Source organism: Engystomops pustulosus, chromosome 8 (genome assembly GCF_040894005.1).
Source record: "Engystomops pustulosus chromosome 8, aEngPut4.maternal, whole genome shotgun sequence".
Taxonomy (NCBI): Eukaryota; Metazoa; Chordata; class Amphibia; order Anura; family Leptodactylidae; genus Engystomops; species Engystomops pustulosus.
The window spans coordinates 48,381,322-48,396,046 of record NC_092418.1 but is presented as its reverse complement, the minus strand read 5'-3'; the positions used below and the strand labels follow the sequence as shown (position 1 = coordinate 48,396,046).

Here is a 14,725-nt window from a genome sequence, read left to right as displayed (position 1 = left end):
CAAATTTTGTTTTTTTTCATAACTAAACGCAAAAGATTTCATCCAAATTTTTAAACTAATTTGAAGTACAATGTGTCACGAGAAAACAATCTCAAAATCCCCTGGATATCTCACAGCTTTCCAAAGCTATAACCACTTATAGTGACACAGGTCAGATTTGAAAAATGGGACCGCGTCCTTAAGGCCAAAATAGGCTGTGTCCCCTAGGGGTTAAACCCAAGTCAACTTTTCTCAACCAAGCCCATCTTGCAGTTCATGATTTTTAAACCAAGCATAAATGCAAATAGGTCAACATTGATGTATCCATGATGTAAATGTGCTTACTTTCTTACTTGAAGAGAATTTGTCACTAGCGACCCCCACCACAAACCAGATGTCCTTATACATGTTTCACTGATGCCTCTATCCATGGGATTAGAACCACCATTCTTCTAAAAACATTTTTTATTGATGTCATCTGTTGGTTGACATCAATAAAGGAGGTTGTGAATTGCAGTTTACAGTCAGGCTACCCTGTCCTCCTAACTGATGCTAACACTACTAAACATGCCCACTTATAAATTAAAGAGACATTTGTGACTTCCTGGAGAGAATTCCTGACAAAGGGGTGAAGAGCAAGGTTAATTTCTTTTCACATAGCCCATCTTCCTCAGGGAGTGTTTAATGATGTAGCAGAGTCAGTCACACACATCCACTGTCTCTCTCACCTGTCCCCCCTTTAGGATTCTCTTCAGCAAGTCAAATGTCTCTCTATCTGTCAACATTCAAGCAAGGCAATGTGTAGCATTTCCTACCCCTGATAAAAAGAAAGCAGAACTGTTTTGAATAAAGGTCGTTAAGTACTATTTCCATACAGGCAGCATGGTGGTAGCAGTGATATTTGTCAATGAGGAACAGGGGGGCTGGACAGTGCAGGTAACCATGAATATACAGGACTTATTTACTGTGATTGGACTCATTTCAGGTGAATTGCATATACCGTATGTTTCGGACTATAAGGCGCACAAAAAATCCTTTGATTTTCTCAGAAATGAAAGCTGCGCCTTATAGTGCAGTGCGCCTTATATATGAACCATACTTACAGACAACAGCTGCCTTGAACTGTGCACAGGTCGTCCACCTGCTGGTCATTCATCCTTATAATCAGGTGCGCCTTATAATCCGGTGTGCCTTTTATATGAACCTAGATATTTTAGCAGGATTTATTGATGGTGTACCTTATAATCAGGGGCGCCTTCTAGTCCGAAAAATACGGTAAGTATAAAAAAACTGATTTTTAAAATTATAATTTTAATGACCTTTAGGGATGAAGGCACTGCTTTTTAATCATAGTTTTTAATAATGTATTTATTTTCGGTTTATTTAGAGTGGCAAAAGTTGTAGCTCCTAAAAAAATTAAGTTAAATCAAGCAGAAGGTGAACTGAAGATTGCTATGGATAGTTTGCGGAAGAAACAAGCAGCTTTAAAGGAAGTACAAGACAAATTGGCAAAACTTGAGGAGAAACTTGAGGAGAACAAACAAAGAAAAGCTGATCTTGAAAACCAGGTTTGTAACTTATCTTTGACTTCAGGGTTCTTAAATGAAATGTGTTACTAGAAAATGACCATGTCTTGTGTATTATACAGCAGATACCTACTGTAGGGAGAGAATTGTGCTTGAATGGGTTGTAGTACCCAGCCAGTATGATTTCAGTCACAGCCTGTCACATACAGATAGCAATTGCATCTGTTTAACCCTTTAGACCCCAGAGCCAGTACTAACTGCATCATTTAAAGCATTAAAGAGGACCTTTCACCATATTTTTACCCCCCCCCCCCCCGACTAACAAAGGGTTACAAGTCCTCCCCATATCACTTAAAATTATTTGCCAGTGAGGCACTGTACCTTAATTACAGACATGTTTTTGATATGCAAATTAGCTTTTCTGACTCACCTCTGGTATCTCTGATTCTTCTCCTCTCTCAGGCTGGCACTGAATCACGCCCCATTATTCTGACAAATCTGCGTCTCTTCAAATCCCTGCTTTGCCTTCTTGTACTTAGGGACTGCCTGCTAATATTCAACATACAAAGCTCTATGTACAGATGGGAAATATTGTGTCCATCTTTACATGGTGCCTTGCAGGTCTTTCAGCCTTCTAAGAATAGCAATCTGTACACCATGTATGTAATTACATGAAATCACAGCAGGCTCCATGGAGCTTGGAGAGGAGTAGAAGTCCATGGAGGCTGCTGTGACTTCATGGGGTACAGTTTTCTATTATTAAGAGGCTTAAGAACCTGAGATGATGTCACTCTGGTCACATGACATGAACTGTGACCAGTAAGGAGGCATAAGGCATGGGGAGGATTAGATGGGAGGGGGAAGACACGCCCCCTCCAAGTAATATATGATAAAAGGTAATTTATGTGGATGTAAGCTAAACATTTTGTTAGCTAAAAGAAGGGGGTCAGTCAGTGAATAGGGCTCTATAGGAACCTGTCACTGGCAGTATATGTGCAAATGTGGTGACAGGTTCCCTTTAAAGAAAGTGAAAGTGGTTATATATTGTACACCTATCTCTTGTTCCCATGGCAGTTGACAGCCAAATGAAGGTGTACAGGCTTGCTAATGTTAACTCTATATTAGGTCCAGGTTAATAAATATAGTACACTTTGAAACTATGGGATATCTGCTTATTAGGGAATATAAATAGATAGGTCCATGAAGTCCAATCTAGAATCCTACAGTGATACAAATGAAGATTAATAATATATTTATATTATTTTAATTATGGGTGCAGTCACTTAATTGCCCATTCACAAAGACAACCTGCAAAACAGAGACAAATAAAATAAAAGACGTGCATCACAACGGCAAATTTAGGAATATACAAAGCACTGCTTCAAGTATCCCAACTTCAGACAACTTTAAAAAGTAGCAAAAGAAACCAAATGATACATGTGTCTCATTGTTTGTTTTCGACTACTACTTTTTGACACTTATTTGTCCCTGTTGATATATGTAACCAGATATTGTGGTGATAGATCACCCCCCAAAGTGTAACGATTGGGAAAACTACTCTGCGTCCTGAAGGCTAAACCTGGCTGCGTCGTGTAAGGTTAGAAAGAACATTTTTGTGTTCTGTGACACATGGTGACATATTGCACAAAATGTGACATACATTCCTACAGAAGTGGGCTCCAACTATATTATGGGCACATGTAGCTTTAGAACAGTCACATACTCGCTCATCGCTTACTGCAGCTGTATACCACGAATGATGGGACCTCCATTCATAAGACAGATGTGGGACTTTTTTGGCATATCCTGTCAATATACCATAAATGGTCAAGGTGGAAATATGACTTTAAATTAGAATCAAATGTATTGCGATTTATTTGATAGCAGAAGATATAATTAGATAGAAAAATGTTATGCATTTTCTAAAAAAAAAACTTCAGCCGTTTCAAATTGATAGAGTTTATGTACCAGAATAACCCTACGATGTAATACGAATTGAGTTTACCAGAGTTCATATCACATTTATTTGTAAATCTCTGAAAATGACCATAGAAACAAATTTAGATGCACTGAAATAATGTCAGGTGACTGCTTTACCTAATGTATTTAGACCTTCAGATATAAAATGTTCTGGGATGATGATATACCGTAATAACTTTGTCTGTTCTAAATCATAATTTTTGGCCTTCTTGTAAAACGTGATTAGCATTTTACTTCTCATACTAAGCACAGTATAATGTGTTGACAGCAGCACATAAATTATGTTCTGGGGGCTGCAGCTCACAAATGTGTTGGCATCAATTATGTGCCTTTGTGTAGAAGGATTGATGAGCTTCAATAAAATGGAATATTTATTTGTGTCAGGGGTTTGTGTTTTCCTAACAGCTTGTTTGGGCACTATTGACATGGACGATGCTCTCCTACTTATTTTATATCATTTTTATACTATAAAATCAATATATCACTAATGCTGTATGGAACATTAAAAAATATGCTTAACATTGATGACCCATGGAGTCACATTGCACTTATTATAAGCTAAAAAAACATTCCAGTATGTTTATATGGAAAAATAACATCTTTACCCAGCCACCTGCACCTTTTCTCATATATTGTATACTGCAATGTCATTTTTAGAGAAACTCATCAGATAATCCAGCATCTACCAGTCTTATGATAGATTTAGCTCAAGCAAATGATGAAAACTTGGAGATAACAGCATGAAAATTAGATGTCAACTTCTCTTATAGATTACAGGCAGTACCCGGGTTACGTACAAGATAGGTTCCAGAGGTTTGTTCTTAAGTTGAATTTGTATGCAAGTCAAAAACGTATATTTTATAATTGTAACTCCAGACAAATTTTTTTTTGTCTCTGTGACAATTGGATTTTTAAAAATGTTGGATTGTCATAAGAACCAGGATTAACATAAAAGCTGAACTGCAGACACCTGTGATAACTGTTATAGCTGATTATTGTAGCCTAAGGCTAAAGTACAGTAAATTATCAATTACGAAAGGTCCGTTTGTAACTAGGGGTCATCTGTAAGTCGAGTGTTCTTAAGTAGGGGACCGCCTGTACTCTTTTGGAGAATAACAACTATTGGGGATTTTTAATTATAAAACCAGTGTTGGACTGGCCCACCAGAATACCAGAGGATCCTCCGGTGGGATCAGGCTCTAACCAAATACTGGACCCCATAGATATTGTAGAAAAAAGAATTTGGAAGCTGGTCTATTACCGAGAGTATGATGCAGGGTATGTCCCTATAATAATTGTAACCCCAGTCCAACACTTTTTTCAAACTATTAGGAAAAATATATTTTCAGCTCATAAAAGGTGAATAAAAAAAATCCCCCAGAGGTTTTAAAGTAACACAGTAAATAAGATATAACCCCTTGACCACTTCACTGCATGTTTATTGTAATGTGTTTAAGTGTGGTGGGCAGGATATCAGGTAATTCACCAATATACATCTATTAAAAGTTCTGCTCCACCTTCTTGATTTGTAAAGTGAAGCCTCCTGTGTTTTATCATGTGATCTTTAACTGCCCATGAACAATGGCCAGTTAGAGATCACATGACCCTCCATCTGCAGCCATTGTATGCACAGGAAAGTCTGGCTGATGAGGTAAAACACAGGAGGCTTCACTTCACATATCAAAAAAGCAGAGCAGAACTATTAATAGATGTATATTGGTAAATTACCTAGTATGCAGCCCCCCAATTTACAAACCTACATCAGAAAAACATGCGGTAAAGTGGCCAACCCATTTAAGGACCAGGCCATTTTTGTTTTTTACATATTCATTTTTCACTCTTTGTCTTTAAAAAATCAATAACTTCTTATTTTTCTGTGTACAGAGCTGTATGAGAGCTTGTTTTAGCATAACACATTATTCTGTGTAGTAAAGGTACTTTATATTCCCTGTTGTGTACTGAGAAGCTGTTAAAAATTACAAATGCAATGAAATTGATGAAAAAAAGCATTTGCGCTATTTTCTTATGGAGACTGTTTTTAGTTCATTCATAGTGTCTCCTTTATTCTTTGGGTCAGTATGAACACAGGGATACCAAATTTATATAGGTTTTATTAGGTTTTAATATTTTTTAAAAAATTCTAATCTTTTGTACAAAAATATTTTTTCATTATGCCATAATCTGAGGCTTCGTAGCTGAGTAAGAAGTAATTTTATGGGCTGAGCTGATTGCTACCACAACTTTTTGATCCCTTTTTAATAATAATTTTATGTGTTGGAAATAGTGAAAAAGTCGCAGTTCAGACATACGGGTGCTATTTTACGTTACAGGCCGCAGGTGTCTGCTGTATAATACAGCAGATATCTGCCCTGTAAGGTTAGTGCTCAGTGTGTGCACCTTCTTTGTGTACAGCCTTCACCTCTTTTGGATATACTTTGGGCACTCCTTAGGAGATTAATAAAGACACAAGTCACCCGGAGACCTCCTGGTGAGCACATGATGTTATACAAAACATCAACACATCAAAACAAAACACATATGCAGTATAAATTATGGCATGAATTGCAAATTAAGTTTAAAATAGAAAAAATAACTTCCCCTCTAAAACAAATCTTAAATAATTCCATATACCCAAAACAACACATGTCATATATATTAAAACAACTGCCAAAACATATGGAACTCTTCAGCTACAACGTTAGGGTTTGAAGGCTACATATGCACCATGTAAACAATGCAAGAAAAACTGATAATCTGTTTTTTTTAGGTTGATCTATGCAGCAAAAAACTGGATCGAGCAGAACAGTTGATCGGAGGATTAGGTGGCGAAAAAACAAGATGGAGCCAAACTGCAATAGAACTTGGAACACTTTATGTTAACCTCACAGGAGATATTCTTATATCATCAGGAATTGTGGCTTATCAAGGAGCTTTCACATCAAGTTATCGTCAGGTATTTCCTTAATTGAAGATGTTTTTGAAAGTCAGACATGCCCAAATTACGTTTTTCTCTACATCTTTATAATTACTGGATCACATATATTAAAGTGTTTGCACATCAAAAGAACGTGCAAACTGCTTGCACATGTATTTATCAAGTGTCTGTGCATGCTTTGTATTGCGGCTGCACTGTGTCCGACAAGACAGAAAAAATGTGCACCTAAAGAGGCGTTTTAGTGCTTAGTCAGGGTTTGTGCCACATTAATTACTGACGCGTGACACTTTCTATAGTGGACAAAGCTGGAAAAAGACACAGCTCCATCAAGTCAAACCTATAAGATTGAACAAATGTTATTTTTGTTCTGGGCCTTTCTTGAATATGTAAAGTATCCACCAAAAAAGTCTCTAGTGAGTTTCACAGACTCACTGCCCTTACAGTAAAGAATCCCTGTCTATGGTGATGGTAGAACTGTCTCTCCTGTAGACATAAAGGATGCATCCTTGTCCTGATTTTTTTCTAAGGCTTTTTCCTTGAAATTTTCTTAATAAAAATACGACAGGGACATTTGTAAAGCCCCTAGCCAAACTTGATAGGTGATGCAGTGGATATGCAACCTACCATATATACTCGTGTATAAGCCGAGTTTTTCAGCACAAAAAATGTGCTGAAAAACGTCCCCTCGGCTTATACATGAGTCAATACACGAGTCAAATTAATGGCGCCGCCATGTTCTTCTCGCGGGCGGCGCCTAGTATGACGTCAGCTGCGGCGCCCGGGAAAGAACAATGGCGGCGCCCAGCATGCTGAAGCAAGAAGAGCAGCCGGGAAGCCAGAAGAGGAGCCGGGAGCCGCGATGACATCGGGGGAGCAGCGCTGCGCATCGGGGCCACCGGAGGGTGAGTATATACGTTTATTTTTTTATTCTGGGCTGTGCTGTATACTACTGGGGGCACGGCTGTATACTACTGGGGGCACAGCTGTATACTACTGGGGGCACAGCTGTATACTACTGGGGGCACGGCTGTATACTACTGGGGGCAGGCTGTATACTACTGGGGGCAGGCTGTATACTTCTGGGGGCAGTGCTGTATACTACTGGGGGCAGTGCTGTATACTACTGGGGGCAGTGCTGTATACTTCTGGGGGCAATGCTGTATACTACTGGGGGCAGTGCTGTATACTTCTGGGGGCAGTGCTGTATACTACTGGGGGCAGTGCTGTATACTACTGGGGGCAGTGCTGTATACTACTGGGGGCAGTGCTGTATACTACTGGGGGCAGTGCTGTATACTACTGGGGGCAGTGCTGAATACTACTGGGGGCAGTGCTGGCTATATATTGGGGGGAGTCTGTGACCAATGCATTTCCCACCCTCGGCTTATACTCGAGTCAATAGGTTTTCACAGTTTTTGGTGGTAAATTAGGGGTCTCGGCTTATACTCGGGTCGGCTTATACTCGAATAAATACGTTACTGTTAAATTTACTTTGACACTTTGATTTCTATGGACTTTTATTACAACTGAGAAAAAAATGTAACTCCTTTTTTTTAGATAAAACAGATGAAAAATGTTAGAAATCTTAATGAAAAAAATATATAAACAATACTTAAAGCATTAAATATCACCTCTTAAATACGAGGTGCTGTCAGGCAACAGTGGTAGTGGACCCACTGAACCACTGCGGACGATGATGAAGCCGACACCTGGGAGTGGAGTCTTAGTGGTACCCGGTTTTTACTAGAGCCCGCCACAAAGGGGGTGGACTTGCTGCGGCATGGTACCACCATGCGGGGGTGGCCAAGGCGAAGTTCAGAATCGTGAAGCAGAGACGAAGTCAGGGACAGGCGGGAGGTCAGGACGTGCAGCACAGGATCAGAGTCAGGGATGTAGCAGAAGGTCAGGACAGTCCGCATGATATCAGTCAGGACCAATTAGCGGTACTCTTGCCCTGGATAACCATTGTAGGATATGCTTTTGGTTAACCTTAATTTAAATTGTGAATATTTTACAGTTATTTTCTTTTTAACTTACAACTGAAATTTATTTTTATCTTTGCCTTTCATTATGAGATGGTAGACCTTTTCCTCAAGGATTGTCATGAGCTATTTCTTTCTTATCATTTGTATGTGTCCGTGTTCATGACTGCTATTATATGTTGCTAATGAGCTGTTGTCATGAAGATCAAAAAATTTGTATTGTTATTGAATGTCACCAAACTTCTTTCTATCAAAGACGGAGTATCTGTGGCTTCCAATTAACACACCAAGTCTTGACAGGAGATTCTTTCAAGGTTTAATGTCCTGCTGAGGTGGTCACTTTAATATGTAGATAATAGTATAATACTATATATATGTGTGTGCTTCTAAATATGTGTGTATATTATTATTTGCTACCTTCTAACCTGTGGTTGAGTGGCCAATGAATTATAAATTTATATAGGCCAAATATGTGCATAAAAACTACAGCCAATCCTTTTAAAAAAGCTTTTTACAGTAACATTAAAGGGTATTCCCATTACAGCTAATTAATGTTATTATTTCTGGTATTATAATCTAATTATTTCTATACTTTCCAATCTACCGTATATACGCGTGTATAAGCCGAGTTTTTCAGCACAAATAATGTGCTGAAAAACGTCCCCTCGGCTTATACGCGAGTCATACATAAAAAAATCTTTAAAAAATAATAAACTTATATACTCACCCTCCGGTGGCCCCGACCTGCAGCGCCGCTCCCCCCGATGTCCGCGCGCGTCATACTAGGCGCCGTCCAGGGGAGAACAATGGCGGCGCCCGGCACGAAGTTAGTGAAGACAGAAGACGGGCGCCAAAGCCAGAAGAGGACCCGCGCGGACATCGGGGGAGCAGCGCTGCAGGTCGGGGCCACCGGAGGATGAGTATATAAGTTTATTATTTTCTTTGAATGCTGGGCTGGCTGTATATTACTGGGGGCAGTGCTGTATACTACTTGGGGCAGTGCTGTATACTACTGGGGGCAGGCTGTACACTACTGGGGCTAGTGCTGTATACTACTGAGGGCTGGCTGTATACTACTGGGGACTGGCTGTATACTACTGGGGGCAAGCTGTATAATACTGGGGGCAAGCTGTATAATACTGGGGGCAAGCTGTATACTACTGGGGGCAGGCTGTATACTACTGGGGACTGGCTGTATACAACTGGGGACTGGCTGTATACAACTGGGGACTGGCTGTATACTACTGGGGGCAAGCTGTATACTACTGGGGGAATGCTGTATACTACTGGGGGCAGTGCTGTATACTACTGGGGGCAGTGCTGTATACTACTGGGGGCTGGCTGTATACTACTGGGGGCAGGCTGTATACTACTGGGGGCAGGCTGTATACTACTGGGGGCAGGCTGTATACTACTGGGGGCTGCTGTATACTACTGGGGGCAGTGCTGTATACTACTGGGGACTGGCTGTATACTACTGGGGGCTGCTGTATACTACTGGGGGCAGGCTGTATACATACTGGGGGGGTCTGTGACTAATGCATTTCCCACCCTCGGCTTATACTCGAGTCAATAGGTTTTCCTAGTTTTTGATGGTAAAATTAGGGGTCCCAGCTTATACTCGGCTCGGCTTATACTCGAGTATATACGGTACTTCCTGAATCAATTTCTCACGGTTTTCTAGATCTCTGCTTGTTGTCATTCTATAAAAAACGTATATGTTTACTTCCAGTGGACAGAAATCTGACCATGGTCACACAGGGGTACAGTTGTACGGTGTGACTATGGTCAGATTTCTGTCCACTGAATCTTTTTATAGGAATCGCAGCAAGCAGAGATCTGGGAAACAGTGTATTGGAAAATTGTATAACTTGTTATCATAAAAACAATAACATTAATTTGCAGAAATGGGAACACCCTTTTAATGTAAGAATGAACAATATATAGGGTAGATAGGTTTTGGCTAATTTACGCCCTCCTGTTCATTGGTGCAACCTTCTCATGCCTCATGTCAGCATGAGGTTTACTTGCCGATGAATGGGAGGGTGTAACTGAAGTGCAGCAGGGAGTGGGGATTATGTCCTGGACTCAGAGCCAGGAGGAGCTCTGACAAAACCTCCCAAAGCACTTCAAAATAATCAGCATATTTTTTTAAATCTATTTTTTTGCTGGGATCAAAGATGGGAACGTAAATTATAAAAACATGGCTGTGTTTCTAGAGTAATGAGCAATAAGAACATATTTTTGGTTTGGGAGGCAAATTTGGCTTCAAAGAAATTCCTTTAATTTCCTTTGTGCTCTTTATAAGCCAGTACAAAAAGCTGTATTACACATGTCCATGGGGAAATATTGTATATTTAATACAAGAAATGAGATGCTACTCTCACTTGGCAATTGAACAATATACAAGGGATGTTCTCAAGATGGGTGTCAAACGGTCAAACAAATGGGGAAAACGTATAAAAATGTTCTACCATGAAAACCTTCGGATAATGTATCTTTTATTAATAAATTTAATACAAATTTGAAGAATTAATAATTAATACATTTTCCACATTTGTATATTGTTTGTGTGTATATATATTATACATGCATGTTAAGTCAAAATGTGTGTACATGTTACACAGGACATATTGTATGCCACTAAGTATATTGTGCTTCATGAAGGGGCAGCCTTATAGTATTTTTATGCAGCTTGTGTGACTACAATTAATTTGTGCTCTACTTGTAGTTTAGCTGTAATGTGTTTCTTCAAAGAGTATAATGTAAGCAGTTTAGAATGATTTCCTTTAGATGTCACTGTTGGTCCAAACTAAGGAAACCATGTTACCCATGCATAGAGAATTTTTATTTCAGCTTATTCTTTGATCTGCGTCTGATTCACTGAATGTCTGTGTACTACAGGAAACTAATCCAAAAAGAAGATATTTTATTAGATAAGATTGTGTGTTAAGGTTTAGCAGTAGCGTTATCTTGTTATAGATATGCACATAGATATAGACATTGATGTAAAATTGTGTAACTATACAGAAGCTATGGTAAACATTTGCATTATTGCAGAAAATCTTTAATCTGATTTAGATTGCACAACAGCACCTTACAAACCCACTTTTGGAATCTAGAAATGTGTTTCTACAAATGGAAGGTTTTTTTTAATTGGCCATTGACTGAAGAAAATCTTTGCATGCTTGGCATCATTTTCCAGGAATAGACGTGTTGCTATGTGAAGCGTACACAGATTCTCTGTCGCTTGTCTTCGCTGCTTTTGAAAGTGATACTCTGTTTGATAGAGGCATAATAAATGACATTTAAAAATTACACATTTCATAATAAATTAAATGAAATCCTATTAGAATTAAGACTTAGATGTCAGGTTTTAGTTCTGCAGGTTCAGTTCTGCTGGATGAGTTCCACATACAGGTGTATAACTTGCAGAGGGCTGAATGATTGACAACTTGCTTCCTCTTTGAAACTTGGGGTATGTCACAGGTGCCTGCTGGTCTGATGGCCGTCCAAACCAATTAGCTGCTGGGGGGGGGGGGGGGGGGGGCGTCCATTTTATTCATTTCATTCAGAGCATTTTATACAAGTCTGGATAGTAGCCATCTATATCTATATACCCTCTCTGCTTTTATTGTGTATGTGACTTTTTGCTTGTAACCTTGCCTATTCTTTGCCTTACGATTTTTGTATCTTGCTGCAATCTTGGTTTTTTACTTGTTTTGTGTGACCTCACTATTTGTCTGTCCCTCTCTCATTTCTTTGTCTTTCTGCTCTGTGCACAAACTCAGAGTAGGGACCGTCACCCAATAGTCTCGTGCGATTTAGCACAAGGCTGGCAAGTAGGCAGGGATAGAGGAAGTGGGATGCACAGGGCATCCCTGTATTTCTTGTTTTTCTTTAAAATAGGATTGTAACATGAGAGATATAGCGCAAAATTGAGGCAGATGTATATAAATAATCAGTGATGACCTAGCTGCAAGATAAAACCGAAAAAAGAAAAAAAAGAGCTATACCAGCGCTCAGAATAAAAATTCATAGTTTATTGAATATACATGTGAAGGAAACCGCAATGTTCAGGACCCGCGATGTTCAGGGTACGCAACGTCACTCAGTTATCCATTTATAGACACTCCCAGAACGCATGAGTTCTGAGAGGCGCAGGAAGTGATTTAAAGTTGTCCACACAACTTCCGGATATGACACAACAATAAATCACAGCCCTGAATGGTTATAAGATCCCTCTCACTAGCCTTCGTGAGACAGAAAATTATCAGCCTTGTGCTGCCACCAGTTCCCCTTTAATATAAGCCCGATCCGTAACGGGATTATATAGGGTGAGGAACCAACCCGGTAGCATGTATATAAGTGAAACTCGGATGTGGAAATTCGTGATCAAGATAAAAGAGCAACAAATAATAAATAAAAATTTTATATTTAATTGCCTTAAGGGCACACTAGACAAAACAATATATACAGTTGGGATATATACAGTTACACAGAGTACAAACTACAAGGTGGCAATACAAGTTACAGCAGTTCCGTAAGTTAATTACCTTTGTGTGTGTGGCCCCAATGGGGATGGATAGTCCACACTTTAAGATCCTCCCTGCGCTTGTTGATGGTAAGATTTCCCCCAGGCGAAAGACAATTGTTGGCTGAGAGAAACCTGAATATATCAGGTGTGGGCACACCTCTGCCAACCCAACAGGAGAAGTCATGGATCCCTCCTATCTGGTACTACAACCAGAGCCCTGGAGAAGCCATAGCTTCTCAAGGGGAAGTCGTAGGGTCATGGTTCTGGTATCATTAGATCCGGGTGAATCATTGGATCGCATTGATACCAAACCTATTTTCTATGGTCCTATCCAGAGATATTGATATCTCTGGAACGGAGTATCTTAGACCCAAGCAAATCGCATCTCCTTGACCATCAAAATATCCCCAATCTTTGTTTGAGATTTGGGGGGGGGGGAGGGGGGAATGCCTGGAGTCGATATGACTGCAAAAGTCTTTGAAGCACAGTCACATGCTGTGTCTGTCAACAATCTAGCTCAATTAAGCCAATTAACTGAGGCAGGGGGAGGTGGTGAATTGGCATACTAGCAGGCCTCCCCTCCCCCTGGTCACATTTATCAAAATACATAAAAAAATAATTTTAAAGCTTAAAATTTAATCCAGAGATGGATATGAAACAAAAAGTAGTGTCGGGCTGCAGATCTACAAATGCAAGTAACTATACATACAGTATAATGTATTACAATGAACATAAGTAAACATAGTAACATAGTAATCACATTTGTGCAAACACAAAGATACTGGTATATATTACCTAAAGAGATCAGGGTACACCAATGTGCAAGACAAGAGGCGCTGCCCAGCACCTCACCGACACTTGTTTCAGTGCCAACAGCTCTTTGTCAATGGGTCTGCAAGATAGGCGATTAATGTTTGATTGGTGGGGAGCCAACGCATGGGTCAGTTTTCAGCTGTTTGATATAAATACAGAGAAGGTTTTGGGGGGCACTTGGCAATGTGCACTTTAAGTGTCTTTAGCTGTGGCACCCATTCACGTTTATGGGAGCCTTGGCTGCAGTTACAGCTTCTGGTGAGCACACGGATCATGGAGAAAACTGCTTATGACTCTCCACCGTGTGTTTACACAATTAGTGCTTGGGCCTGTTTTCAGTCCTTAATTATAATACCTGAAAACCCCCTTTTTTGTTTTTAAATTTCCTTTTTCACTCCTCTTCTTATGAAATTAAAGCATTCTTTGTTTAGAAGTTTATATAGCTCTTTGAGGAGTGTAGACATTTTAGTTATTCTGTGTAATGTACTGGAAAGCTGGAAAAAAAGAACAAAAGTTGCTTTCATGTAGAATTTCATGTGTGGTCCAAATGTCATATCGCTTTTATCCGTTTTGTATGGCACAAATTTAAATTTTCATTCATAGCATTATGGAAATTGTATTAGCTGATTTTTTTCCTATAAATTTTAATTTGTGGCAAAATGACGAAAAAGAATTAAATCAAATATTCAGATGTTTTACCATTAAGGCTAGGAATTTTTTTGCATTTTTATGTCTGTTCTACACTCACCGGCCACTTTATTAGGTACACCTGTCCAACTGCTCGTTAATACTTAATTTCTAATCAGCCAATCACATGGCGGCAACTCAGTGCATTTAGGCATGTAGACATGGTCAAGACAATCTCCTGCAGTTCAAACCAAGCATCAGTATGGGGAAGAAAGGTGATTTGAGTGCCTTTGAACGTGGCATGGTTGTTGGTGCCAGAAGGGCTGGCCTGAGTATTTCAGAAACT

General features: G+C 39.6%; 1 protein-coding gene across 1 annotated transcript in view; it reads left to right on the top strand.

The window, feature by feature from the left end:
• The window catches only part of DNAH7 (dynein axonemal heavy chain 7), a 185,016-nt gene that overhangs the window by 104,506 nt on the left and 65,785 nt on the right, over window positions 1-14,725 (top strand). The window contains exons 44-45 of the mRNA XM_072120857.1: window positions 1,367-1,547; window positions 6,253-6,438. Of these exons, the coding sequence (XP_071976958.1) occupies window positions 1,367-1,547; window positions 6,253-6,438 (367 nt within the window). The remainder of the gene's footprint in view (window positions 1-1,366; window positions 1,548-6,252; window positions 6,439-14,725) is intronic.